The 23953-nt window shown below is 40.8% G+C and overlaps 17 protein-coding genes and 9 non-coding genes across 26 annotated transcripts; 14 read left to right on the top strand and 12 right to left on the bottom strand.

Annotated features, from left to right (window-relative positions):
• The first annotated feature begins 513 nt into the window (after positions 1 to 513).
• On the top strand, positions 514 to 5435 carry F08G2.7 (uncharacterized protein). The gene is made up of 5 exons (NM_064502.6): positions 514 to 675; positions 1790 to 1959; positions 2948 to 3654; positions 4832 to 5145; positions 5203 to 5435. The coding sequence occupies exons 1-5, from the start codon at positions 601 to 603 to the stop codon at positions 5269 to 5271; spliced, it is 1335 nt and encodes a 444-aa protein (NP_496903.1). The 5' UTR covers positions 514 to 600; the 3' UTR covers positions 5272 to 5435.
• Positions 5436 to 5547: 112 nt separating this feature from the next.
• F08G2.17 lies at positions 5548 to 5754 on the bottom strand. The gene has a single exon (NR_051853.1). It is a non-coding gene; the product is annotated as an Unclassified non-coding RNA F08G2.17 (non-coding RNA).
• Positions 5549 to 5733, top strand: F08G2.9. The gene has a single exon (NR_000903.1). It is a non-coding gene; the product is annotated as a small nuclear RNA F08G2.9 (small nuclear RNA).
• On the top strand, positions 5563 to 6569 carry ins-37 (INSulin related). Its single transcript, NM_064501.3, has 2 exons — positions 5563 to 6168; positions 6221 to 6569. Exons 1-2 carry the CDS (start codon positions 6009 to 6011, stop codon positions 6556 to 6558), a joined length of 498 nt encoding a protein of 165 aa, NP_496902.2. The 5' UTR covers positions 5563 to 6008; the 3' UTR covers positions 6559 to 6569.
• Positions 6570 to 6715: 146 nt separating this feature from the next.
• On the top strand, positions 6716 to 6783 carry F08G2.12. The gene has a single exon (NR_051852.1). It is a non-coding gene; the product is annotated as an Unclassified non-coding RNA F08G2.12 (non-coding RNA).
• Positions 6784 to 7146: 363 nt separating this feature from the next.
• F08G2.13 lies at positions 7147 to 7221 on the top strand. The gene has a single exon (NR_051851.1). It is a non-coding gene; the product is annotated as an Unclassified non-coding RNA F08G2.13 (non-coding RNA).
• Positions 7222 to 8038: 817 nt separating this feature from the next.
• Positions 8039 to 8575, top strand: F08G2.5 (WW domain-containing protein; the record flags this gene model as incomplete). The annotated part of the gene is made up of 1 exon (NM_064500.3): positions 8039 to 8575. The coding sequence occupies one exon, from the start codon at positions 8039 to 8041 to the stop codon at positions 8573 to 8575; it is 537 nt and encodes a 178-aa protein (NP_496901.1).
• Positions 8576 to 10552: 1977 nt separating this feature from the next.
• F08G2.4 (uncharacterized protein) lies at positions 10553 to 11068 on the bottom strand (the record flags this gene model as incomplete). The annotated part of the gene is made up of 1 exon (NM_064499.5): positions 10553 to 11068. The coding sequence occupies one exon, from the start codon at positions 11066 to 11068 to the stop codon at positions 10553 to 10555; it is 516 nt and encodes a 171-aa protein (NP_496900.1).
• Positions 11069 to 12177: 1109 nt separating this feature from the next.
• Positions 12178 to 12384, bottom strand: F08G2.15. Its single transcript, NR_051850.1, has one exon. It is a non-coding gene; the product is annotated as an Unclassified non-coding RNA F08G2.15 (non-coding RNA).
• F08G2.10 lies at positions 12179 to 12365 on the top strand. The gene has a single exon (NR_000904.1). It is a non-coding gene; the product is annotated as a small nuclear RNA F08G2.10 (small nuclear RNA).
• Positions 12385 to 12972: 588 nt separating the features above from the next.
• his-42 (Histone H3) lies at positions 12973 to 13383 on the top strand (the record flags this gene model as incomplete). The annotated part of the gene is made up of 1 exon (NM_001381646.1): positions 12973 to 13383. The coding sequence occupies one exon, from the start codon at positions 12973 to 12975 to the stop codon at positions 13381 to 13383; it is 411 nt and encodes a 136-aa protein (NP_001366884.1).
• A 577-nt stretch (positions 13384 to 13960) lies between these two features.
• Positions 13961 to 14344, bottom strand: his-43 (Histone H2A; the record flags this gene model as incomplete). Its single annotated transcript, NM_064497.1, has 1 exon — positions 13961 to 14344. The coding sequence occupies one exon, from the start codon at positions 14342 to 14344 to the stop codon at positions 13961 to 13963; it is 384 nt and encodes a 127-aa protein (NP_496898.1).
• Positions 14345 to 14571: 227 nt separating this feature from the next.
• his-44 (Histone H2B 1) lies at positions 14572 to 14940 on the top strand (the record flags this gene model as incomplete). Its single annotated transcript, NM_064496.1, has 1 exon — positions 14572 to 14940. The coding sequence occupies one exon, from the start codon at positions 14572 to 14574 to the stop codon at positions 14938 to 14940; it is 369 nt and encodes a 122-aa protein (NP_496897.1).
• Positions 14941 to 15826: 886 nt separating this feature from the next.
• his-26 (Histone H4) lies at positions 15827 to 16138 on the bottom strand (the record flags this gene model as incomplete). The annotated part of the gene is made up of 1 exon (NM_064495.1): positions 15827 to 16138. One exon carries the CDS (start codon positions 16136 to 16138, stop codon positions 15827 to 15829), a length of 312 nt encoding a protein of 103 aa, NP_496896.1.
• Positions 16139 to 16410: 272 nt separating this feature from the next.
• his-25 (Histone H3) lies at positions 16411 to 16821 on the top strand (the record flags this gene model as incomplete). The annotated part of the gene is made up of 1 exon (NM_064494.3): positions 16411 to 16821. The coding sequence occupies one exon, from the start codon at positions 16411 to 16413 to the stop codon at positions 16819 to 16821; it is 411 nt and encodes a 136-aa protein (NP_496895.1).
• Positions 16822 to 17611: 790 nt separating this feature from the next.
• On the bottom strand, positions 17612 to 18022 carry his-9 (Histone H3; the record flags this gene model as incomplete). Its single annotated transcript, NM_064493.7, has 1 exon — positions 17612 to 18022. One exon carries the CDS (start codon positions 18020 to 18022, stop codon positions 17612 to 17614), a length of 411 nt encoding a protein of 136 aa, NP_496894.1.
• A 272-nt stretch (positions 18023 to 18294) lies between these two features.
• his-10 (Histone H4) lies at positions 18295 to 18606 on the top strand (the record flags this gene model as incomplete). The annotated part of the gene is made up of 1 exon (NM_064492.1): positions 18295 to 18606. The coding sequence occupies one exon, from the start codon at positions 18295 to 18297 to the stop codon at positions 18604 to 18606; it is 312 nt and encodes a 103-aa protein (NP_496893.1).
• Positions 18607 to 18635: 29 nt separating this feature from the next.
• On the bottom strand, positions 18636 to 18685 carry ZK131.13. The gene has a single exon (NR_051849.1). It is a non-coding gene; the product is annotated as an Unclassified non-coding RNA ZK131.13 (non-coding RNA).
• An 807-nt stretch (positions 18686 to 19492) lies between these two features.
• On the bottom strand, positions 19493 to 19861 carry his-11 (Histone H2B 1; the record flags this gene model as incomplete). Its single annotated transcript, NM_064491.8, has 1 exon — positions 19493 to 19861. One exon carries the CDS (start codon positions 19859 to 19861, stop codon positions 19493 to 19495), a length of 369 nt encoding a protein of 122 aa, NP_496892.1.
• A 227-nt stretch (positions 19862 to 20088) lies between these two features.
• his-12 (Histone H2A) lies at positions 20089 to 20472 on the top strand (the record flags this gene model as incomplete). Its single annotated transcript, NM_064490.1, has 1 exon — positions 20089 to 20472. One exon carries the CDS (start codon positions 20089 to 20091, stop codon positions 20470 to 20472), a length of 384 nt encoding a protein of 127 aa, NP_496891.1.
• Positions 20473 to 21049: 577 nt separating this feature from the next.
• On the bottom strand, positions 21050 to 21460 carry his-13 (Histone H3; the record flags this gene model as incomplete). The annotated part of the gene is made up of 1 exon (NM_064489.1): positions 21050 to 21460. One exon carries the CDS (start codon positions 21458 to 21460, stop codon positions 21050 to 21052), a length of 411 nt encoding a protein of 136 aa, NP_496890.1.
• Positions 21461 to 21732: 272 nt separating this feature from the next.
• his-14 (Histone H4) lies at positions 21733 to 22044 on the top strand (the record flags this gene model as incomplete). The annotated part of the gene is made up of 1 exon (NM_064488.1): positions 21733 to 22044. The coding sequence occupies one exon, from the start codon at positions 21733 to 21735 to the stop codon at positions 22042 to 22044; it is 312 nt and encodes a 103-aa protein (NP_496889.1).
• A 29-nt stretch (positions 22045 to 22073) lies between these two features.
• Positions 22074 to 22123, bottom strand: ZK131.12. Its single transcript, NR_051848.1, has one exon. It is a non-coding gene; the product is annotated as an Unclassified non-coding RNA ZK131.12 (non-coding RNA).
• An 807-nt stretch (positions 22124 to 22930) lies between these two features.
• On the bottom strand, positions 22931 to 23299 carry his-15 (Histone H2B 1; the record flags this gene model as incomplete). The annotated part of the gene is made up of 1 exon (NM_064487.1): positions 22931 to 23299. One exon carries the CDS (start codon positions 23297 to 23299, stop codon positions 22931 to 22933), a length of 369 nt encoding a protein of 122 aa, NP_496888.1.
• A 227-nt stretch (positions 23300 to 23526) lies between these two features.
• On the top strand, positions 23527 to 23910 carry his-16 (Histone H2A; the record flags this gene model as incomplete). Its single annotated transcript, NM_064486.5, has 1 exon — positions 23527 to 23910. One exon carries the CDS (start codon positions 23527 to 23529, stop codon positions 23908 to 23910), a length of 384 nt encoding a protein of 127 aa, NP_496887.1.
• Positions 23528 to 23677, bottom strand: ZK131.14. The gene has a single exon (NR_051847.1). It is a non-coding gene; the product is annotated as an Unclassified non-coding RNA ZK131.14 (non-coding RNA).
• Positions 23911 to 23953: the final 43 nt, after the last annotated feature.

Below are 23953 nucleotides of genomic sequence, written 5' to 3'. Positions count from 1 at the left end.
TAAGCATGAGCGTAAGCCTGAGCCTAAGCCTGATCCTAAACCTAAGCCTAAGCCTAAGCCTAAGACTAAGGCCAAATCTAAGCTTAAGCCTAAGCCTTAGCCTGAACTTAATCCTAAGCTTGATCCTGGGCCTAAAAAATTCGCTTTTTTGAAATTCTAAGATATTTTAGAGAGTTTTATTCAAAAACTTTCTAATGTTTTAGTAAAGTATAATTTTAAAATTTCAAATCACAGCAACTGCGCTCCACTGATAACCCACACTATTTGACCAATGTATGTATAATTTCTAATAGCCAATACTCAAGTACACGCTGTTGTTATTCACAGTTACAAGAGGCTGCACCCATACACCTGTACAGCAATCTGACCTATTCCCTCTTCTTACCTCCCCCACGCCAAGAGCACACCCAACCCGTCTCTGCTCTTATTTATTGGTTGGTATTTTCTCTACGTCTCCCATCTCTTTTGATCTCTCTTGTCCACCCTATTCTTTGTTATTAGTACTTACATTACACCTTCACCATCAACCACCGCAATACACCAACTGTTTTAATTTTTGGCTCCGACCTCAGCTTATTTTATTGCAGCGCCGGAGCTACTATGGCGAACCTGTTCCGAAACTTGTTCGGCCACAAGAAGAGCCACAGCAAAGGAGACGAGGATCATGAGAATATGGTAAGGTTTGGATTTGAAACTTTATTTTAACAAAAAATTGTAAAATTGAAAACTCACTCAAAATTGAACAAAAAATCGTAAAGTGTAAATTTTTTTGAAACTAAAATATCTCAAGAACCATGATAGTTGTAAAAAAAGTGTTAAATTACAAAATATGGAGCATAAAATTTTGCACATTTTGTTAGTTAAAAACTTTTTTTTAGCTAAATTATTGTAGAAGTTACAGCCGTTTGAAGAACCTCTTCCCCTTTCAACGTTTGCTGTTTTTTGATACTATTTTTTGAGCTTCCATATCTCGAAAACTATAAGAGCTAGAAAAAATTTTCTCACTAAAAAAGATTTTGCATAAAATTTAACACATTTTATTAGTTGACAACTTTTTTAAAACTAAATTCTCAAAAAAGTTACAGCCGTCTAAAGTTGACCACCCCCTCCCTATGCCTATTTTTTGAGACTAGTGTTTGAGCTTCCATATCTCGAAAACTATGAAAGCTAGTAAAAATGTTTTTACTGACAAAATATGAAGCATAAAATTTCGCACATTTTGTTAGTTGACAACTTTTTATTCCCTAAATTTTTAGAAAAGTTACAGTCGTTTGAAGTCAACCAACTTCCCTTCATATTTCAGAACTAGCATTTGAGCGTTCATATCTCGGAAACTATGAAAGCTAGAAAAAATTTTTACTGACAAAATATGGAGCATAAAATTTCGCACAATTTGTTAGTTAACAACTTTTTATTAACTAAACTCCTAAAAAAGTTACAGCTGTTTGAAGCAGGGGTGTGCGGCAAATCTCAAAATTTGCCGAGCTCGGCAAATTCGCCAAATTTGCCGCACACCCCTGGTTTGAAGTCAACCACCCCTCTTCCTCCATTTTTTGGTACCTGCGTTTCAGCTTTCATATTTCGAAAACTGTAAAAGCTAACAAAAAATTTTCAACTGGCAAACTAAAGTTAAGAATATTTTATACATGTTGTAAACCTGCAAATGATTAATACCTAAATTTTCAAAAAAGTTACAGTGTATTGAAATCTTCTGTAAGTTGACAACTTCCAAATATCTGTAACCGCAAATTAGGGTAATTTTCCTTTTAAGTTAATGAAATAATTCCAGGACCGCGACACATCCCGCCGATCAATCCGAGCAGCTCCGTCCTCTTCATCGCGATCAATGGCTCGCGGAGCCCGTTTCCAAGATGACAGTATGCTCCCACCAACCGCCGCCTATCACACCCAAAATGCGTCGGCTCGTGTCCGGCGCGGTCCCAAGAGTTGTCCCGGAGAGTGAGTTTTATTGATTTATTGATTTATGTGTGAAGGAGGAAGGGGTCTAATAACTTTGAAAGCACATTATTCGTGATGGGAAACATATGTGTGTGGGGAACCCTATCAACTTGAATTTATTGCGAATTGCGGAGGGGCCTATGACGGGAAATACTGAGATTTTTGAAAAATGTCAACAATTTATGTAAGAAGTAATAAAAAGCGAAATTAAAAAAAAAATTAATTTTTTTTACAATAAATACAATTTTTTTTACAAAAGTTACAGTATGCTTGTGGCCTAGAAAAGTGAATGTTCGGCCACCAATTTTAGGATTTCTTAAAATTTTTGGAATAAAAATGTTTAAAAAATTTTTGTTGTATGGCGGCCTAGAAAACGAAAAAACTCGGCCGCCAATTTTTGTCCACGGCCATGCAGAAAATCTGGTCGATTTTGAATCACAATTCACCAAAAAAAGCACCTTGAAATTCACTATAAGTCGGTTTTAGCTACATGGCCTAGAAAACGAGAAAACTCGGCCATCAATTTTTTCACGGCCATGTAGCGCAATAACAATGTTAAAAAAAATTCAACTGTTAAATGACAATGATCCATCATAGGCCAAAATTTGTTATGTGGCCTAGAAAATAAGAAAACTCGGCCACCAATTTTTGTCGGCGTCCATACAGAAAATTTGATCAATTTTGAATCGAAAAAGCATCTTGGTATTCATTATAAATTGGTTTTAGCTACGTGGCCTAAAAAAGTAAAAGGTCCATTATAGTCAAAACTTGCCTCGTGGCCTAGAAAAATGAAAACTCGGCCACCAATTTTTTTCGATAGTTATTGAATTTAGAGTTTGGCAACTACAATTCAAGGGTATAAGGAAGAAGCCTATCGTATGCTGAATTTTCTTACGTGGCCTAGAAACCTGGAAACCAGGAAAACTAGGCCACCGATACATTTTAGATTCGGCCATGTATCAAAAAATCCTTAATCTCAAATTTGCAGATATATCGAGGAAGAAGCCCCAAGCAGCAGCCGCTCCTTCAACGTCGACTCATTCCGCCGCGAGCCACGAGATCAACGCCGGCGGAGCAGCAACATGGTGCAATCCACCTCGAAAATGACGTCATCAAGCTCTTCCCGAGCAGCGCCCAGGTATCAACAGTGGGAGACGTCAGAGTACGGAAGTGAGAACACGTCGCCGATCGGCTATCACCGGCACTATCAGCATCGGCGGCACCATCCGGAAGAGGAGGAGGACGAGGAGGAGGATGAAGAGGAGGTCTATAAGAAATCGATGAGATATCAGGATTTGAAGAAGAAAATTCGAGCTCACTACGAGGAGAGACTGTTTAATTATGAGAGAACGCAGAGAAACGACCATCGGCAGATTAAAGAGCTCGAGAAGGAGAAGGATGACCTCGTGAAAATGTTGTTACAGTCGAATGCGAAGCTGGATAAGGAGAAGAAGAAAACCGAGTATTTTAAGCGGAAATGGCAAGAAGCTGAGCATAAAATCCCGTTTGGAAATCCCATAATGCCCCAGTTCGGATTCCCACCGGCCACTCCACAATTCCCGCAGATGTTCCAGTTTCAGCCGAATTCTGGGGGCTCCGCGCAGAGGTACTCTTTCATGGGGGCACCTATGCATCCGATTTCCTCTTCGAACACTCCAACAACGTCTGGAATGGATACGACTCATGGGGGAGCTGGTGAGTTTGAATTTTTTGCTGAAATTTTCTGAGGGCCTGCCGCCTGCCTGAAACCTGCCCGCCAAACGCCTGTCTTTCGCTTCTTTTTTGAATTTTTACTTTTTTTTAAAATGAAAATCTAATTAAGCAATTTTTAAAAAAAGTTCACATATGTTTTAGCATAAGGCACGGATTGAGGCGAGAGGCAGGCGGAGGTCGCCTTATGGTCAGGCAGGCAGGCAGGTATTTAACGCCTACTGGCAATACTAGATGGTGCAGCGAAAAATTGAAGAAAAAACAATTTTAGTTTTGAAAAATAGAATTTTGTCTGAATTTTTTTTGCTCTAAAAATGCCAAAATTTGGCTGAAAATTTCGCTAAAAATGTCACAATCCGGATGACAATTTTGCTCAAAAATGTCAAATTTTGGTTGGAAGTTGCGCTCAAAATGATAAAACTTGACTGAAAATTTGCTTAAAATTGCCAAAATTTGACAGAAAATGTTTGCCAAAAATATCAAAATTTGGCTAAACTTTTTGCCAAAAATGTCAAAATTTGGTTGTAAAATTTGCTCAAAAAATGCCGAAATTTGACAGAAAATTGTGCTCAAAAAATGTCAAAATTTGGCCTAAATTTAGGCCAAATACTTTAAAGTTAAAATTTGGCTGGAAATTTTTCTCCAAATCGACGATTTTTCAGATAATTTTCACGTGTAGCTCCGGTTAAAAGTTAAACATTAAAATCTTCCCTAACAAATTTTGCTCAAAAATGTCAACATTTGACTGAAAACATGGCTCAAAAATGTCGAAATTTGGATGGAAATTGTGCTCAAGAATATCAAAATTTGGTTGAAAATTTTGCAATTGCGCTCCAAAAATGTCAAAATTAGGCTTAAAATATTGCCCAAAAATACCAAAAATTGGCTCAAAATATTGCTCCAAATCGACGTTTTTTCTAAAAAATTTCACGTGTAGCTCCGGTTAAAATTTGAAATTTCAATTTTCCCTAACAATGATGCTCAAAAATGTCAAATTTTGCATGAGAGTATTGCTCAAAAACGGCAAAATTTGGCTTAAAATTTTGCTCCAAATCGACGATTTTTCTGAGAATTTTGCTCAAAACTTTTGAAATTTGGCTAGAACTTTTGCTAAAAATGTCGAAATGTTTGCACTTTTTTCTTCAATTTTCCCATTTTCCAGGCGAATCCCTAGTCCCAGCAAGTGACGTCAGCTACCTGGCTCCACTTGTTCCGGCTCCGCCAACCCTTCCACTTCTAGAACTCAATACATCTCAAGGCCCATCAACTTCTGGAATTTCACAGCAAAATCCACAACAATCGAGCTCAAGCTTCTTCCATGATGATGATGAAGATCAGGATGAGACGAAGAACTTCCGTGATGAGGAAATCGAGTCTCCAAGGTGTCATGGCTCGACGAGCACACTGAAAAATGATGAAGAAGCTGCTGAGCTCTCGGATTTCCTGAGTAAATCCAATTTGACAACTCTTGAAGAGGTGAGTTTTGGTGGAAATTTAAAATTTTCCGCTTGAAACAATTATAATTACTTTCAGGGCAAGGACTCCGGCTTCAGCACGACTCCAGACGACGCCAAAGAGCCCGAAAAAGTTGCAGCTAATTAATAACGTTTCCCCAACAGTTTCTCCCCCCGATTACACGTGTAAAAATCCTATGGACTTTCGAAATTATTCACTTCACCGAGTTCTAATATTTAATTTATTGATTTTTCTTTGAACTTTTCATATTTTAATTAATTTATTATATAAAGATTTTTAATTAATTCAAAGACATACCTAATTGTCTTTCTTTTCTAGGCCACGAAACAAAGAGTGCTCCACGCGCACCCACGAGTTGTCGGTACACAGCTCCCCACTACCCCTACCCTCTCCTCCATTCAGTATCGCTTCTTCGGCTTATTAGCTAAGATCAAAGTGTAGTATCTGTTCTTATCGTATTAACCTACGGTATACACTCGAATGAGTGTAATAAAGGTTATATGATTTTTGGAACCTAGGGAAGACTCGGGGCTTGCTCCGACTTCCCAAGGGTCGTCCTGGCGTTGCACTGCTGCCGGGCTCGGCCCAGTCCCCGAGGGGACAAAATAAGCTTGCAGAATAGTGAAAAATCAATTTTCAAAAAATAAAGTATAGTTGTTAAATAGACATTCAATTTTAACTTGGCCTTTAAAAACTATAAGAAAAGTCACTCAACTTATTCCCAAATTGACACTCCACGTAAAAGACGTGACCCATAGGTCATAATTGTAAGCATTTCCCTCCCCCCCCCCCACTCAAAATCGAAAACAAAATAAGAATCATACCTCAACTCTCATCCCGAACCGGATAGACGATTGAACACCATGGCTGCTTTCCTGCCAATTGCCTTGAGCATTGCTATGCTCACCGTGCTCACCAATGCCAATCCAATTCACCCGGTCCCAAATGCGGCCTTCCTTCCCTATCGTTCCTGTGGATCCCATCTTGTTCATCGCGCTTTTGAAGCTTGCAGTGGGAAGAAAGGTATGTTATTATATCATTCTTAGCAGGTTAAAACCGAATCATCGCTTTTCAGATCGCAGCAGTGATGTGGATCTTTGGAAGATGTGCTGCAAGGACGAGTGTACCGATCTGGACATCAAGGAGTCTCTGTGCAAGTACGCTTCGCAAGGATATGGAGTAAAGTTTGAGGAGGAAGCCGAAGAAATCGATATGGTCAGCTTTGCGGCGGAGGGTTTTAAAAAGAGCTGTGGACATGATATTGTTGTGAAGACAGTCAATGTACCGACGAAAATATCATTGAAGCAATGTGCCCGAACAAGGGGGTGGCGCCGGCGGCGGCCTAGAAGAATCCCGGACAAGTTCAATCGAGTGCAAAACTATGCCTGTATTAATTGTGTAAAAATAAAGTAATGTATGTATAATATATGTGGATTTGAATTACTAGCGCAAAATTTTAACTGATTTCACAACTATTGCAAGTGCGCTCCATTGAAACGCCACTTATCAACACACCGTCGTCCACTTAACAGACCGTTGGTATATATACTCTGTTGATAGAAGGTTTTTTATCAGGCATAGGTCCGGAGTCGGTGGGTTATCTGAAGAAACCACCCCATCGGCAACAACTTGACTTCCTGTTTTGCATTGTTGGAATTTGGTGGGCAAGTTGATTAGAAAGAAACGTTTAATTTTAGTTAGGCATTTTTCAATTAAATTCGAAAAATAATAAAAATTACAGAAACAAAATAAGATTTCGTATATATAGGCTTGAAATGCAGATTTTTTAAAATAGATTTTTTCAAATCATTAGTCAATTTTTTACCCAAAAAATTACACCTTACATAAAGTTGTTTGACACAGTCTCCTAATTATCGAATTGCGGTGGAGCGCATTTTGTACACTACTAGAGACCCAGAGAAACCCACCACCATTCCTCGAGAAACGTCCACCGCTTGCATTGCCTCTAGTATATATACTTCCTCCTCCCCAACAGTTTTCGAATTCCTGCGGTCCGGATCGTATGGGTTATCAATTCTCAACCACCCCATACGAACTAACTTGACTACCGGAATTTTGCAATTTTTGATAAAAATTACTTGTTTTTGTAGTATGCAAATTAAATATAAAATTTATTATTATTTGTATTTTTTTAAAAATAAATTCGTGTGTCAATAATGAGTTTCTATTTTTGAAACTTTAAAGCACGACAAAGATGGGTCCTGCTGCGCAAAATACAATTTTAGGACGTTTTTTATATAAATTTATAGCATAAATTTTACTATAGAGATATAAGAGCTATGAATTCAAAAATGTTCTCCTTCTAGAGTTATGTAATTGCCCCAGTTTTGCCGGAAATTTCAATTCCGGCAATTTTACGATTTACCGGAAATTTCAATTCCGTCAATTTGCCGGTATGCCACAACTCCAATTCCGGCAATTTGATGATTTGTCGGAAATTTTAAATTTTGTCACTTTGCCGGTATGCCGAAAATGTCCAATTCCGGTAACTTTCAAGTTTGCCGGAAAATTTCAATTCCGCAATTTGCCGATTTGCCGGAAATTTTCAATTCCGGCAATTTTCCGATTTGCCGGAAAAAAAATTTGCAAAAAAATTTGCAAATTCCTTACTTTTTGACCTCTGAAAATTGCGGGAAACATAGACTTCTATGTACTTCCAGAAATGTTCTGTGTGACCCCAATTTTCGGAGATCAAACGGCAAGGAGTTCTCCTCAAATTTGGCAATACTACACACATATCGTCATCAATATTTGCCCACCTTATCAAAGTCATGACTAATTTCGAAACTCTTCGAAATAATTCGAAACTATTCGTCAACAAAACCCACCTATAAAACCAGCACCTCTCACCTTGAAGAGCATCTCATTTACAATGAGAAAGCTCAGCACTCGTCCACTTCCTCTTGGAGACGGATTCTTCGACTCGTCATCTGATAGTTCAGAATCTGAACTTTCAGATAAGGACGATGAAGATAGATATTCCGACTCCACGGTTTCCACGTTAACTTCTCAAGATCGTAGAGACACCCAAGGGTGTCAATATCCACGTTCTTCGGAACTTCCGATCTCTGAATCTCCAGCTCCACGAGCTCGACGAGCTCGTAAACAGAGATCGAAGAGAAAGTCGGTGAAACCTCCGAACACTTCGTCTGACGACTCTTCTGATGACTCTGATGATTCTTCCTCGTCCTCTTCTTCCGATGACTCGGTGAGTTCTAAATCATCAACCAATTCCAGTGACTCCTCGCCATGCCGTTGTCGAGATGGGCTTGCCGAGTGGGAGCAGCGTCATGGGAGACGATGGCATCCGTATGGAAGAAATGGAACGTGGGAACCATACCGCAATCGTCGTCGCGGGATCTATGATTGTGAGAACTCGCCGAGAGAAACTTATTCGAATGGAGCTTGAATTTTTAAATGTAAATATTTGTTTTTAGTTTAATTGTATTCTATTTCATTTTTGGTATCCTATATCTTGGTTTAAATAAGTGATATCGAAAAGTGTTCAACTACAAAATTATTGAAAAAGGCATCAGCAATATTTTGTTTGTTGGTAGTTTTTCGATAAATCTTAAAACAACCGGGATATGACCATTTAAGTGTGTTGTCTATTTATTGTTGTGTAAAAATAAATAATTTGTATTTTTCGAATTTGTGTTTTGTTCTTTATTATTAAATTAAAAAACCAAATAATAAGAAAGAGGTCATATAAAACTGTTGCCGGAATTAAAATTTCCGGCAAATCGGAAAATTGCGGGAATTGAAACTTCCGACAAATTGGAAAATTGCCTGAATTGAAATTTCTGGCAAATCGGCAAAATTGCCGGAGGATTGAAATTTCCGACTAATCAGAAAATTGCCGGAATTGAAATTTCCGGAAAATCGGTGAACCGGCAAAATTGAAAATTTCTGACAAATCGCCAAATTGCCGGAATTGAAATTTCCGGAAAATCGGTGAACCGGCAAAATTGAAAATTTCTGGCAAATCGCCAAATTGCCGGAATTGAAATTTCCGATAAATCAGCAAATTGCCGGAATTGAAGTTTCCGGAAAATCGGTAAACCGGCAAAATTGAAAATTTCTGACAAATCGCCAAATTGCCGGAATTGAAGTTTCCGGAAAATCGGTGAACCGGCAAAATTGAAAATTTCTGGCAAATCGCCAAATTGCCGGAATTGAAGTTTCCGATAAATCAGCAAATTGCCGGAATTGAAATTTCCGGAAAATCGGTAAACCGGCAAAATTGAAAGTTTCTGGTAGTTCGCCAAATTGCCGGAATTGAAATTTCCGGAAAATAGGCAAGTTGCCGGAATTGAAGTTACTGATAAATCAGCAAATTGCCGGAATTGAAATTTCCGATAAATCAGCAAATTGCCGGAATTGAAATTTCCGGAAAATCAGCGAATTGCCAGAATTGAAATTTCCGGAAAATAGGCAAGTTGCCGGAATTGAAATTTCTGATAAATCAGCAAATTGCCGGAATTGAAATTTCCGGAAAATAGGCAAGTTGCCGGAATTGAAATTTCTGATGAATCAGCAAATTGCCGGAATTGAAATTTCTGGCAAGTCGGTAAACCGGCAAATTGCCGATTTGCCGGAAAAACGGAAATTGTCGAAAATTTTCGGCAATTTGTGGTTTTGCACATTTTTTTAAATTTCAGAACTTCAATTTCAGCCGGCAAAATTTTACGCATCCTGTAAATGTTCCTACACCTTTTTTAAAAAGTAAGAAAAAAAAACGGGAAAAAAATTTCAAAAAAGCACAGTTTTCAGTGTTTCCGTCTTATAAAAAAGCCCTCTAAAAACTTCCGGCAAATTGATATCCGGCAAACGGCAAATCGGCGATTTGCCGGAAGTTATCATTTCGGGCAAATCGGCAAACCGACAATTTGTCGACTTGCCGAATTTGTCGAAAAAAATTTTTCCGCACTGCAATTTGCTGTAGGCTCCAAATTTTTAATTTTTTATCGGTTACAGTTTACCTGAATATATTTAAAGATAGAAATATATGTTACAGTGTTCAATATTCTATTCGATTTCGGTTGTGATTTGCTTCAGTTATGCAAAACAGAGGTGTGCGGCAAATTTGACAAATTTGCCGCACTGTCATTGCGCAAAGATGTATAACTCAAACACTATGATAGTTTGTAAAATATTTTCAACTAACAATATGTTGCGATTACGTTGTCTAGACTTTTGATATCAGAATTACATAACTCTGTTCCGAAATAAATACAGCAGCTGACATCCGACGGGTCTGTATTTGACTTGAACTTATGTACTACAAAGTGACCAGAAAAATTTATAGGTTTTGGACAATATGTAAAAAATAAGTATAAAAATATGTATAAAGCAAATCTTCTTAAAATATGAATTACTAGCAATATCAGTGAAACTCAAAAACTCCATTCTTCTTCTTTTCCACATCATTCCATGTCGGCTTCTCCTTCTTCTCAAAATTCTTCCTCAAATCCTTCAATGGATCATCCGGCTGATATGCTGGTGGTGGATCATTCCGCAGATCCCTCTTTGTGCACTTTTCCGCTAGTCTGATACGGGATAGGGCGCTTTCTTGTTTCCTGACCAGTGAATCCAGGTCGTCTTCGATCCACTTTCTCTTCTTCGGATCCATATTCCAGTCGGTCAGCTTTTTCCGAAGCTCCAGAATCTTCTCGCTAGCCTTCTCATATTCCTGTCGGTGCTTTTGCAGGTCCTTGTGAGCCATTTGACGGTGAAAATCGTACGTGGATTCCATTGAGACTATGTGATCGAGAGCTTCACAGTGTGGATAGGAGCTGCTCGTACTTTGAATATCCTGATCTTCCCGTGACAATTCGATTCGTTCCTCTAGTTTCATCTCGAGGTTGTTGAAGTCTGGCGGATCCTTGTGGTTGTCTGGCATTGTCTGAAACATGCTTGATTTGAAAATTGAAATTCTGAGCTTTTTTGAGCAAAACTAAACTGAGAAAGTAAGCAGAAACCAAAGGAAAAGCCCCCTTGAAAAATGAGCATTTCTCGAAAAATGTCGGCTGCAGGTTATTATCTAATTACCTTGTATAAGGCACGCCCTACCGCACAACTTGACTGGAGTCTTTTTGCATTATTTTTCCAAAATTACACCTTCCTTAACATATAATTGCGGTAGAGCTCGATTGCTGCGAAAATTTTTTTAAACTAACATTTTTTAAAGTTTTGTACCAATTGTATGTAAATTAGGCAAAAACTGACTATTTTCTCTTTTATAAAAGCATAACCAAGTATTGAAATTTAAAAAAAGTTAAGCAAAAATCAATAATATGTCTAGAAAATAAGCTTCAAAAATTTGGAATTTTTTGCATTGAAAACTAAAAAATCGATAAAAAACTGTCTTGAAAGAAGTTATATACACGTTTTCCTAACGGAAGGAGGAAAGCAGCTAATGAGTAAAATGTTTGTGGAAGTGATTAACACACTAGTTTTCTATATTTTTTTTGAAAAAAGGAACAGGTTGGCATTGACAGCTGAATAAATACTCTATTGACAATTGCGTCAGAGAGAACTAAAAAATATATAAAGAAGTATTTCGAAATCTGAAAATAACACTAAAAGTTTAATTTGAATTTGAAAGTATTAGAAACAAGTAATAATAATATCATATGACAAAATTAAATGTACCCAGCAGCAAAACTTGAGAGATAAGGAGACTGAGAAGAGACGGAGGTGTGCAAAAGAAGGGTGAGTCACGAAATAGTGAGAGGGTTAGAGAAACAGATAGGTCAGGGAACATGACATATTTCAGTATATTTGTAGTTTACTCGTTTTGAATTTAATATTTGAATTTTTCAATAATTCATTAGGTATGTACTGAGATTAATTGAATTTAAAACTGGAGAGCAAAGGCGCAGATGTTGAAGTTCAATGTCTGCGCCTCTCTCACTCTCTTTACACCTCCGTCATTTCATAGTGTCACACGCGCACCCATGAGTTGTCGGCACACCACTCCCCACTACCCCTACCCTCTCCTCCATTCAGTATCGCTTCTTCGGCTTATTAGCTAAGATCAAAGTGTAGTATCTGTTCTTATCGTATTAACCTACGGTATACACTCGAATGAGTGTAATAAAGGTTATATGATTTTTGGAACCTAGGGAAGACTCGGGGCTTGCTCCGACTTCCCAAGGGTCGTCCTGGCGTTGCACTGCTGCCGGGCTCGGCCCAGTCCCCGAGGGGACAAAATAAGCTTACAAAGTGTTAACAATACCAAAACCTACGTAGATTCAGGATATTTGAAATCACTTCAAGACTTCACTTCTCTTCAATATATATTTAGCGGACATAAACGATTGGAAAATTTCTTTCGAATAGTTTTCTTACCGTCTAGTCTTGGTTTTAAGATGCTATGTGAACCTGGGAACAATTTCAGATGATTAAGGAGTTTCGTTTTTCAGACAAAACTTACTTGATTTTTTATTTCAAAAAAATATTCAAACAAGTTTCCAGCATGTTTGTGAATCCCACTCTTAAAATCAGGGAAAGTTTGCAAAAGGCAACATTTGAAGCCAGTTCACAGCGGTCTAGCAATACGTTCCTTATTCCAAAGTGGGGCAGCTGTTATGAAGTACATCAATACCACCATGCCAAAGGACGCCCGATTCGCCGGACACTACTATGAGTTTTTCGCCCAGTGGGGAGCCTTTCATGTTTCAGGTATTATACCGAATGTCTAACTGGCTGAAATCACTCCGCTTACCATCCGATCTGTGTATATAAGAAATGAGTAAGTCACCCTTTCCTTAACATTCCACGCGGATTTCCAACCAAACCAACATGGCTCGTACTAAGCAAACCGCCCGTAAATCGACCGGAGGAAAGGCTCCAAGAAAGCAATTGGCCACCAAGGCTGCCCGTAAATCGGCTCCAGCTTCCGGAGGTGTCAAGAAGCCACATCGTTATCGTCCAGGAACCGTCGCTCTACGTGAGATCAGACGTTACCAGAAATCCACCGAGCTTCTCATCCGCAGAGCTCCATTCCAGCGTCTCGTCCGGGAGATCGCCCAGGATTTCAAGACCGATCTTCGATTCCAGTCTTCAGCTGTTATGGCTCTTCAAGAGGCCGCCGAGGCTTACCTCGTTGGACTTTTCGAGGATACCAACTTGTGTGCCATCCATGCTAAGCGAGTTACCATTATGCCAAAGGACATCCAATTGGCAAGACGTATCCGAGGAGAGCGTGCTTAAATGCCTTCCAATGGTACTGAGCCAGCTTGATCTCAAAATCTAACCGAACCCAACGGCCCTCTTTAGGGCCACAAATGTAATATAATCCGGCTTGATTTCTAATAAATTTGTATTGTTGTTTTTTGTCATTGTGTATTGAATATTTCTAGTGTACACTTTTGAAATTTAGTTCATTTATTTAATGGCAAAAGTAGGAATGAATCCGTCTCAAAAAGTTTTGCAATTATTTCTGTAAATGTGCTCGTTTAAAAAAAACAACTTCAGGCCGCGTTATACAATAAATTTATCCAACAAGTGCCAAATTCACTGCTATTGCAATTTTCAAAGAAGGAAACGTTATCTGCAGCTCAAGATTACCCGAATTCAGATATTTCGACGTCACAATTAGTAATCGTTCCTGATGATACTGGTGACTATTCTAAATTTTAGATACGAATTTCTTAATTTTCAGTTTTTCAGGTAATATTATGGCAATGCAAAACATGTTTGATAAGATTTATTCAGTTTATAATAGGATTTATAACATTTGTGGCCCTAAAGAGGGCCGTTGGGTTCGGTTAGGTGTGTTGAAGGATGCCTATTCCTTATCTCCACCGGTCTTCTTTGGAAGAAGAACAGCTTGGATGTTCGGAAGAACTCCTCCTTGAGCGATTGTGACTCCAGCCAAAAGTTTGTTCAACTCTTCGTCATTACGGACGGCAAGTTGAAGATGTCTTGGGGCGATACGGGTCTTCTTGTTATCACGGGCAGCGTTACCGGCCAACTCGAGAACCTCAGCAGCGAGGTATTCGAGAACAGCGGCCAAGTAGACTGGGGCTCCGGCTCCGACGCGTTGAGCGTAGTTTCCTTTGCGAAGAATACGGTGAAGACGACCAACTGGGAATTGGAGTCCGGCTCTTGATGAGCGGGACTTGGCCTTTCCTCCGGTCTTGGCTTTGCCTCCCTTTCCACGTCCAGACATTGTTTGATTGATAGAATCGAATCTGATGAGGCAACTGCAGAGACACTATTATATACAATTTCTGTGGTGGGTAGGCGGAGACACTGCGGGGACACATTTCAAGCGATAAGCATCAGACCGAATGTCACCTGTCCCTTCAATGACTCCTCCTTCCCACCACAGACACAAATAAAAGAGAAGGGAGACAAGGGTCTCCTCACACTTGTTTCAAGTCACCAACTCTCAACATGCCACCAAAGCCATCTGCCAAGGGAGCCAAGAAGGCCGCCAAGACCGTTACGAAGCCAAAGGACGGAAAGAAGAGACGTCATGCCCGTAAGGAATCATACTCCGTCTACATCTACCGTGTCCTCAAGCAAGTTCATCCAGACACTGGAGTTTCCTCCAAAGCCATGTCTATCATGAACTCTTTTGTCAACGATGTCTTCGAGCGTATTGCTGCTGAAGCATCCCGTCTTGCTCACTACAACAAGCGTTCCACAATCTCATCCCGCGAAATTCAGACCGCTGTCCGTCTGATCCTTCCAGGAGAGCTTGCCAAGCACGCCGTGTCTGAGGGAACCAAGGCCGTTACCAAGTACACTTCCAGCAAGTAAGCCATTCGGCTGAAAATGTTGAACAACAACCGAACCCAACGGCCCTCTTTAGGGCCACACATGACAAAAATCCGAATATTCTTCTTGTTGATAAATATTATTTGCATCGGGAGTTTCTGTTTTAATAATTAGATTTTACAGACATTATTTATTTCATTATGCATACAAACGCTACAGCAAACAGCAATTTAAAAACAAACTTATATTTCAGACTATTTTTTGTGATGCATTCATTTATTAAAATACCTTCCTTCAGCATGTAATAGAGATTTAAAAGCAGTAGGGTAACTTTTTACGTGTTCTGGGATGCCGGTTACCGGGCCAATTGGTCCATAAGCACTATTGAGCATGCTTTTTAAAAAATATATTTTCATTGGAACGTTTGGTTTCGTCACTTACAATTATATTTTACCGATAATATTTACATATAAACCTGAATTATAAAGATTTGGATCCAATAAAACTTAAAAAGAGTGCAGTGAACAGCAATCAGAAATTAACCAGAGCCTTCAGACGGGTGACTATTATTTGTAATACGTATATAACTACACAAAGGAGCAGCTAGTGTGACGTCATAATGAGTTGAGAGGGGAACACAGTCCGTCTTCGCACCTGTTTTATAACTGTCTACTGAAAACAGGTAGCGTGATGTCATCAAATGCATCATAGTCAGATAGAATCGAAGAGCTATGACGACATATGAATCTGAGTACAGAGTCTGTACTGCAGACCTCCAGCTTTAAAATGTTAAAGATTTTAAAACAAAATAAGTAAAAAGAAAGACATTTATTAAAAGAACAATTCATAATTGGATTCAGAATATTTGTGGCCCTAAAGAGGGCCGTTGGGTTCGGTAGTTTGGTAGATTGCATGGAAGCAAGAGGACTTATCCTCCGAATCCGTACAGGGTTCTTCCTTGACGCTTCAAGGCATAGACAACATCCATGGCAGTGACGGTCTTTCTCTTGGCGTGCTCGCAGTATGTGACGGCATCACGGATCACATTCTCAAGGAACACCTTGAGGACTCCACGGGTTTCCTCGTAGATGAGTCCAGAGATTCTCTTGACTCCACCTCTTCTGGCGAGACGACGAATTGCCGGCTTGGTGATACCTTGGATGTTATCACGAAGCACTTTGCGATGACGCTTGGCTCCTCCTTTTCCAAGGCCTTTTCCTCCCTTTCCACGTCCGGACATTGTTGACAATTGATGAAGACTCACAAGTGAGATGAAGAACTGATTGAAATTGCCTTCTTTATATACCCCTAATGTCTACTAACAGGTGGGAAGAGGTGGAGTCACATTAAGCCATCCTGTGGGGACACATTTCATAGTCTACCTAACACACCGAATGTCTAACTGTCGTCTGTCTCTTCCTTCCCTCCGCCTACCCACCCCACCTGCATATAAAAGAAACGATAAGGTCTCCCTTTTCTTCACAGTCCCCACGGATTACCAACCAAAGCATCATGGCTCGTACTAAGCAAACCGCCCGTAAATCGACCGGAGGAAAGGCTCCAAGAAAGCAATTGGCCACCAAGGCTGCCCGTAAATCGGCTCCAGCTTCCGGAGGTGTCAAGAAGCCACATCGTTATCGTCCAGGAACCGTCGCTCTACGTGAGATCAGACGTTACCAGAAATCCACCGAGCTTCTCATTCGTAGAGCGCCATTCCAGCGTCTTGTCCGTGAGATTGCTCAGGATTTCAAGACCGATCTCCGATTCCAGTCTTCAGCTGTTATGGCTCTTCAAGAGGCCGCCGAGGCTTACCTCGTCGGACTTTTCGAGGATACCAACTTGTGTGCCATCCATGCTAAGCGAGTTACCATTATGCCAAAGGACATCCAATTGGCAAGACGTATCCGAGGAGAGCGTGCTTAAATGCCTTCCAATGGTACTGAGCCAGCTTGATCTCAAAATCTAACCGAACCCAACGGCCCTCTTTAGGGCCACAAATGTGATAATATCCCATGTAAATCAACGTTTATAATAAATTCAATGTTTTATTCTCTGATAAAAAGTCAATACTTCTTATCAGTTTTGTTTTCCATTTTTAGCAAATTGTCTTCAGTTCTGTCGTGCCTGCGATATTTGAAATGAAAAACTGTGTTTTTAATGCATTCTCTAGTTTATTTATAAATGCTGTAGCTCGAATAAAGAGCATTCATAAATGATATGAATGCTATTCATGAAGTAATAGGGCATTTTCTGATTTGATACGCGCTTCAATTATATTCAGATTTTAATATGAATTTCAAGCTTTTTCGAATTGCAGTCAAGTCCTGGCCGTAAAACCTTCGATGAAGAATTCCCTGCTATGGTCTGTCTTATATGAACAAACATTACAGCAATGAAAACTTAACAACGGCTAAAGCGTAACACAAAAAAAATCGGGTCCAAGAAGAGTATAGAATAAACACTTAAAGTTGTCCCTTGCATTTACAATCATATTAAATTTGTTTCAATTTGAATCTACATATGTTCAAAAACTGAGTAATATAATTTTATTCATCACAATATTTCGAGAAATATTCAATACACAATGACAAAAAACAACAATACAAATTTATTAGAAATCAAGCCGGATTATATTACATTTGTGGCCCTAAAGAGGGCCGTTGGGTTCGGTTAGATTTTGAGATCAAGCTGGCTCAGTACCATTGGAAGGCATTTAAGCACGCTCTCCTCGGATACGTCTTGCCAATTGGATGTCCTTTGGCATAATGGTAACTCGCTTAGCATGGATGGCACACAAGTTGGTATCCTCGAAAAGTCCGACGAGGTAAGCCTCGGCGGCCTCTTGAAGAGCCATAACAGCTGAAGACTGGAATCGGAGATCGGTCTTGAAATCCTGAGCAATCTCACGGACAAGACGCTGGAATGGCGCTCTACGAATGAGAAGCTCGGTGGATTTCTGGTAACGTCTGATCTCACGTAGAGCGACGGTTCCTGGACGATAACGATGTGGCTTCTTGACACCTCCGGAAGCTGGAGCCGATTTACGGGCAGCCTTGGTGGCCAATTGCTTTCTTGGAGCCTTTCCTCCGGTCGATTTACGGGCGGTTTGCTTAGTACGAGCCATGATGCTTTGGTTGGTAATCCGTGGGGACTGTGAAGAAAAGGGAGACCTTATCGTTTCTTTTATATGCAGGTGGGGTGGGTAGGCGGAGGGAAGGAAGAGACAGACGACAGTTAGACATTCGGTGTGTTAGGTAGACTATGAAATGTGTCCCCACAGGATGGCTTAATGTGACTCCACCTCTTCCCACCTGTTAGTAGACATTAGGGGTATATAAAGAAGGCAATTTCAATCAGTTCTTCATCTCACTTGTGAGTCTTCATCAATTGTCAACAATGTCCGGACGTGGAAAGGGAGGAAAAGGCCTTGGAAAAGGAGGAGCCAAGCGTCATCGCAAAGTGCTTCGTGATAACATCCAAGGTATCACCAAGCCGGCAATTCGTCGTCTCGCCAGAAGAGGTGGAGTCAAGAGAATCTCTGGACTCATCTACGAGGAAACCCGTGGAGTCCTCAAGGTGTTCCTTGAGAATGTGATCCGTGATGCCGTCACATACTGCGAGCACGCCAAGAGAAAGACCGTCACTGCCATGGATGTTGTCTATGCCTTGAAGCGTCAAGGAAGAACCCTGTACGGATTCGGAGGATAAGTCCTCTTGCTTCCATGCAATCTACCAAACTACCGAACCCAACGGCCCTCTTTAGGGCCACAAATATTCTGAATCCAATTATGAATTGTTCTTTTAATAAATGTCTTTCTTTTTACTTATTTTGTTTTAAAATCTTTAACATTTTAAAGCTGGAGGTCTGCAGTACAGACTCTGTACTCAGATTCATATGTCGTCATAGCTCTTCGATTCTATCTGACTATGATGCATTTGATGACATCACGCTACCTGTTTTCAGTAGACAGTTATAAAACAGGTGCGAAGACGGACTGTGTTCCCCTCTCAACTCATTATGACGTCACACTAGCTGCTCCTTTGTGTAGTTATATACGTATTACAAATAATAGTCACCCGTCTGAAGGCTCTGGTTAATTTCTGATTGCTGTTCACTGCACTCTTTTTAAGTTTTATTGGATCCAAATCTTTATAATTCAGGTTTATATGTAAATATTATCGGTAAAATATAATTGTAAGTGACGAAACCAAACGTTCCAATGAAAATATATTTTTTAAAAAGCATGCTCAATAGTGCTTATGGACCAATTGGCCCGGTAACCGGCATCCCAGAACACGTAAAAAGTTACCCTACTGCTTTTAAATCTCTATTACATGCTGAAGGAAGGTATTTTAATAAATGAATGCATCACAAAAAATAGTCTGAAATATAAGTTTGTTTTTAAATTGCTGTTTGCTGTAGCGTTTGTATGCATAATGAAATAAATAATGTCTGTAAAATCTAATTATTAAAACAGAAACTCCCGATGCAAATAATATTTATCAACAAGAAGAATATTCGGATTTTTATCATGTGTGGCCCTAAAGAGGGCCGTTGGGTTCGGTTGTTGTTCAACATTTTCAGCCGAATGGCTTACTTGCTGGAAGTGTACTTGGTAACGGCCTTGGTTCCCTCAGACACGGCGTGCTTGGCAAGCTCTCCTGGAAGGATCAGACGGACAGCGGTCTGAATTTCGCGGGATGAGATTGTGGAACGCTTGTTGTAGTGAGCAAGACGGGATGCTTCAGCAGCAATACGCTCGAAGACATCGTTGACAAAAGAGTTCATGATAGACATGGCTTTGGAGGAAACTCCAGTGTCTGGATGAACTTGCTTGAGGACACGGTAGATGTAGACGGAGTATGATTCCTTACGGGCATGACGTCTCTTCTTTCCGTCCTTTGGCTTCGTAACGGTCTTGGCGGCCTTCTTGGCTCCCTTGGCAGATGGCTTTGGTGGCATGTTGAGAGTTGGTGACTTGAAACAAGTGTGAGGAGACCCTTGTCTCCCTTCTCTTTTATTTGTGTCTGTGGTGGGAAGGAGGAGTCATTGAAGGGACAGGTGACATTCGGTCTGATGCTTATCGCTTGAAATGTGTCCCCGCAGTGTCTCCGCCTACCCACCACAGAAATTGTATATAATAGTGTCTCTGCAGTTGCCTCATCAGATTCGATTCTATCAATCAAACAATGTCTGGACGTGGAAAGGGAGGCAAAGCCAAGACCGGAGGAAAGGCCAAGTCCCGCTCATCAAGAGCCGGACTCCAATTCCCAGTTGGTCGTCTTCACCGTATTCTTCGCAAAGGAAACTACGCTCAACGCGTCGGAGCCGGAGCCCCAGTCTACTTGGCCGCTGTTCTCGAATACCTCGCTGCTGAGGTTCTCGAGTTGGCCGGTAACGCTGCCCGTGATAACAAGAAGACCCGTATCGCCCCAAGACATCTTCAACTTGCCGTCCGTAATGACGAAGAGTTGAACAAACTTTTGGCTGGAGTCACAATCGCTCAAGGAGGAGTTCTTCCGAACATCCAAGCTGTTCTTCTTCCAAAGAAGACCGGTGGAGATAAGGAATAGGCATCCTTCAACACACCTAACCGAACCCAACGGCCCTCTTTAGGGCCACAAATGTTATAAATCCTATTATAAACTGAATAAATCTTATCAAACATGTTTTGCATTGCCATAATATTACCTGAAAAACTGAAAATTAAGAAATTCGTATCTAAAATTTAGAATAGTCACCAGTATCATCAGGAACGATTACTAATTGTGACGTCGAAATATCTGAATTCGGGTAATCTTGAGCTGCAGATAACGTTTCCTTCTTTGAAAATTGCAATAGCAGTGAATTTGGCACTTGTTGGATAAATTTATTGTATAACGCGGCCTGAAGTTGTTTTTTTTAAACGAGCACATTTACAGAAATAATTGCAAAACTTTTTGAGACGGATTCATTCCTACTTTTGCCATTAAATAAATGAACTAAATTTCAAAAGTGTACACTAGAAATATTCAATACACAATGACAAAAAACAACAATACAAATTTATTAGAAATCAAGCCGGATTATATTACATTTGTGGCCCTAAAGAGGGCCGTTGGGTTCGGTTAGATTTTGAGATCAAGCTGGCTCAGTACCATTGGAAGGCATTTAAGCACGCTCTCCTCGGATACGTCTTGCCAATTGGATGTCCTTTGGCATAATGGTAACTCGCTTAGCATGGATGGCACACAAGTTGGTATCCTCGAAAAGTCCGACGAGGTAAGCCTCGGCGGCCTCTTGAAGAGCCATAACAGCTGAAGACTGGAATCGGAGATCGGTCTTGAAATCCTGAGCAATCTCACGGACAAGACGCTGGAATGGCGCTCTACGAATGAGAAGCTCGGTGGATTTCTGGTAACGTCTGATCTCACGTAGAGCGACGGTTCCTGGACGATAACGATGTGGCTTCTTGACACCTCCGGAAGCTGGAGCCGATTTACGGGCAGCCTTGGTGGCCAATTGCTTTCTTGGAGCCTTTCCTCCGGTCGATTTACGGGCGGTTTGCTTAGTACGAGCCATGATGCTTTGGTTGGTAATCCGTGGGGACTGTGAAGAAAAGGGAGACCTTATCGTTTCTTTTATATGCAGGTGGGGTGGGTAGGCGGAGGGAAGGAAGAGACAGACGACAGTTAGACATTCGGTGTGTTAGGTAGACTATGAAATGTGTCCCCACAGGATGGCTTAATGTGACTCCACCTCTTCCCACCTGTTAGTAGACATTAGGGGTATATAAAGAAGGCAATTTCAATCAGTTCTTCATCTCACTTGTGAGTCTTCATCAATTGTCAACAATGTCCGGACGTGGAAAGGGAGGAAAAGGCCTTGGAAAAGGAGGAGCCAAGCGTCATCGCAAAGTGCTTCGTGATAACATCCAAGGTATCACCAAGCCGGCAATTCGTCGTCTCGCCAGAAGAGGTGGAGTCAAGAGAATCTCTGGACTCATCTACGAGGAAACCCGTGGAGTCCTCAAGGTGTTCCTTGAGAATGTGATCCGTGATGCCGTCACATACTGCGAGCACGCCAAGAGAAAGACCGTCACTGCCATGGATGTTGTCTATGCCTTGAAGCGTCAAGGAAGAACCCTGTACGGATTCGGAGGATAAGTCCTCTTGCTTCCATGCAATCTACCAAACTACCGAACCCAACGGCCCTCTTTAGGGCCACAAATATTCTGAATCCAATTATGAATTGTTCTTTTAATAAATGTCTTTCTTTTTACTTATTTTGTTTTAAAATCTTTAACATTTTAAAGCTGGAGGTCTGCAGTACAGACTCTGTACTCAGATTCATATGTCGTCATAGCTCTTCGATTCTATCTGACTATGATGCATTTGATGACATCACGCTACCTGTTTTCAGTAGACAGTTATAAAACAGGTGCGAAGACGGACTGTGTTCCCCTCTCAACTCATTATGACGTCACACTAGCTGCTCCTTTGTGTAGTTATATACGTATTACAAATAATAGTCACCCGTCTGAAGGCTCTGGTTAATTTCTGATTGCTGTTCACTGCACTCTTTTTAAGTTTTATTGGATCCAAATCTTTATAATTCAGGTTTATATGTAAATATTATCGGTAAAATATAATTGTAAGTGACGAAACCAAACGTTCCAATGAAAATATATTTTTTAAAAAGCATGCTCAATAGTGCTTATGGACCAATTGGCCCGGTAACCGGCATCCCAGAACACGTAAAAAGTTACCCTACTGCTTTTAAATCTCTATTACATGCTGAAGGAAGGTATTTTAATAAATGAATGCATCACAAAAAATAGTCTGAAATATAAGTTTGTTTTTAAATTGCTGTTTGCTGTAGCGTTTGTATGCATAATGAAATAAATAATGTCTGTAAAATCTAATTATTAAAACAGAAACTCCCGATGCAAATAATATTTATCAACAAGAAGAATATTCGGATTTTTGTCATGTGTGGCCCTAAAGAGGGCCGTTGGGTTCGGTTGTTGTTCAACATTTTCAGCCGAATGGCTTACTTGCTGGAAGTGTACTTGGTAACGGCCTTGGTTCCCTCAGACACGGCGTGCTTGGCAAGCTCTCCTGGAAGGATCAGACGGACAGCGGTCTGAATTTCGCGGGATGAGATTGTGGAACGCTTGTTGTAGTGAGCAAGACGGGATGCTTCAGCAGCAATACGCTCGAAGACATCGTTGACAAAAGAGTTCATGATAGACATGGCTTTGGAGGAAACTCCAGTGTCTGGATGAACTTGCTTGAGGACACGGTAGATGTAGACGGAGTATGATTCCTTACGGGCATGACGTCTCTTCTTTCCGTCCTTTGGCTTCGTAACGGTCTTGGCGGCCTTCTTGGCTCCCTTGGCAGATGGCTTTGGTGGCATGTTGAGAGTTGGTGACTTGAAACAAGTGTGAGGAGACCCTTGTCTCCCTTCTCTTTTATTTGTGTCTGTGGTGGGAAGGAGGAGTCATTGAAGGGACAGGTGACATTCGGTCTGATGCTTATCGCTTGAAATGTGTCCCCGCAGTGTCTCCGCCTACCCACCACAGAAATTGTATATAATAGTGTCTCTGCAGTTGCCTCATCAGATTCGATTCTATCAATCAAACAATGTCTGGACGTGGAAAGGGAGGCAAAGCCAAGACCGGAGGAAAGGCCAAGTCCCGCTCATCAAGAGCCGGACTCCAATTCCCAGTTGGTCGTCTTCACCGTATTCTTCGCAAAGGAAACTACGCTCAACGCGTCGGAGCCGGAGCCCCAGTCTACTTGGCCGCTGTTCTCGAATACCTCGCTGCTGAGGTTCTCGAGTTGGCCGGTAACGCTGCCCGTGATAACAAGAAGACCCGTATCGCCCCAAGACATCTTCAACTTGCCGTCCGTAATGACGAAGAGTTGAACAAACTTTTGGCTGGAGTCACAATCGCTCAAGGAGGAGTTCTTCCGAACATCCAAGCTGTTCTTCTTCCAAAGAAGACCGGTGGAGATAAGGAATAAACACTCTTCAACACACCTAACCGAACCCAACGGCCCTCTTTAG

The sequence above is a fragment of the Caenorhabditis elegans genome, chromosome II (assembly GCF_000002985.6).
Source record: "Caenorhabditis elegans chromosome II".
NCBI classification, from domain to species: domain Eukaryota; kingdom Metazoa; phylum Nematoda; class Chromadorea; order Rhabditida; family Rhabditidae; genus Caenorhabditis; species Caenorhabditis elegans.
This window is presented reverse-complemented; position numbering and strand designations above follow the sequence as displayed.

Coding starts and splice junctions, on each gene's coding strand:
- ins-37 (NM_064501.3), top strand. CDS start 6,009: ATGGCTGCTTTCCTGCCAATTGCCTTGAGCATTGCTATGCTCACCGTG. Junction 6,169..6,220: donor AGCTTGCAGTGGGAAGAAAG/GTATGTTATTAT, acceptor ATCGCTTTTCAG/ATCGCAGCAGTGATGTGGAT.
- F08G2.7 (NM_064502.6), top strand. CDS start 601: ATGGCGAACCTGTTCCGAAACTTGTTCGGCCACAAGAAGAGCCACAGC. Junction 3,655..4,831: donor TACGACTCATGGGGGAGCTG/GTGAGTTTGAAT, acceptor CCCATTTTCCAG/GCGAATCCCTAGTCCCAGCA. Junction 5,146..5,202: donor ATTTGACAACTCTTGAAGAG/GTGAGTTTTGGT, acceptor AATTACTTTCAG/GGCAAGGACTCCGGCTTCAG.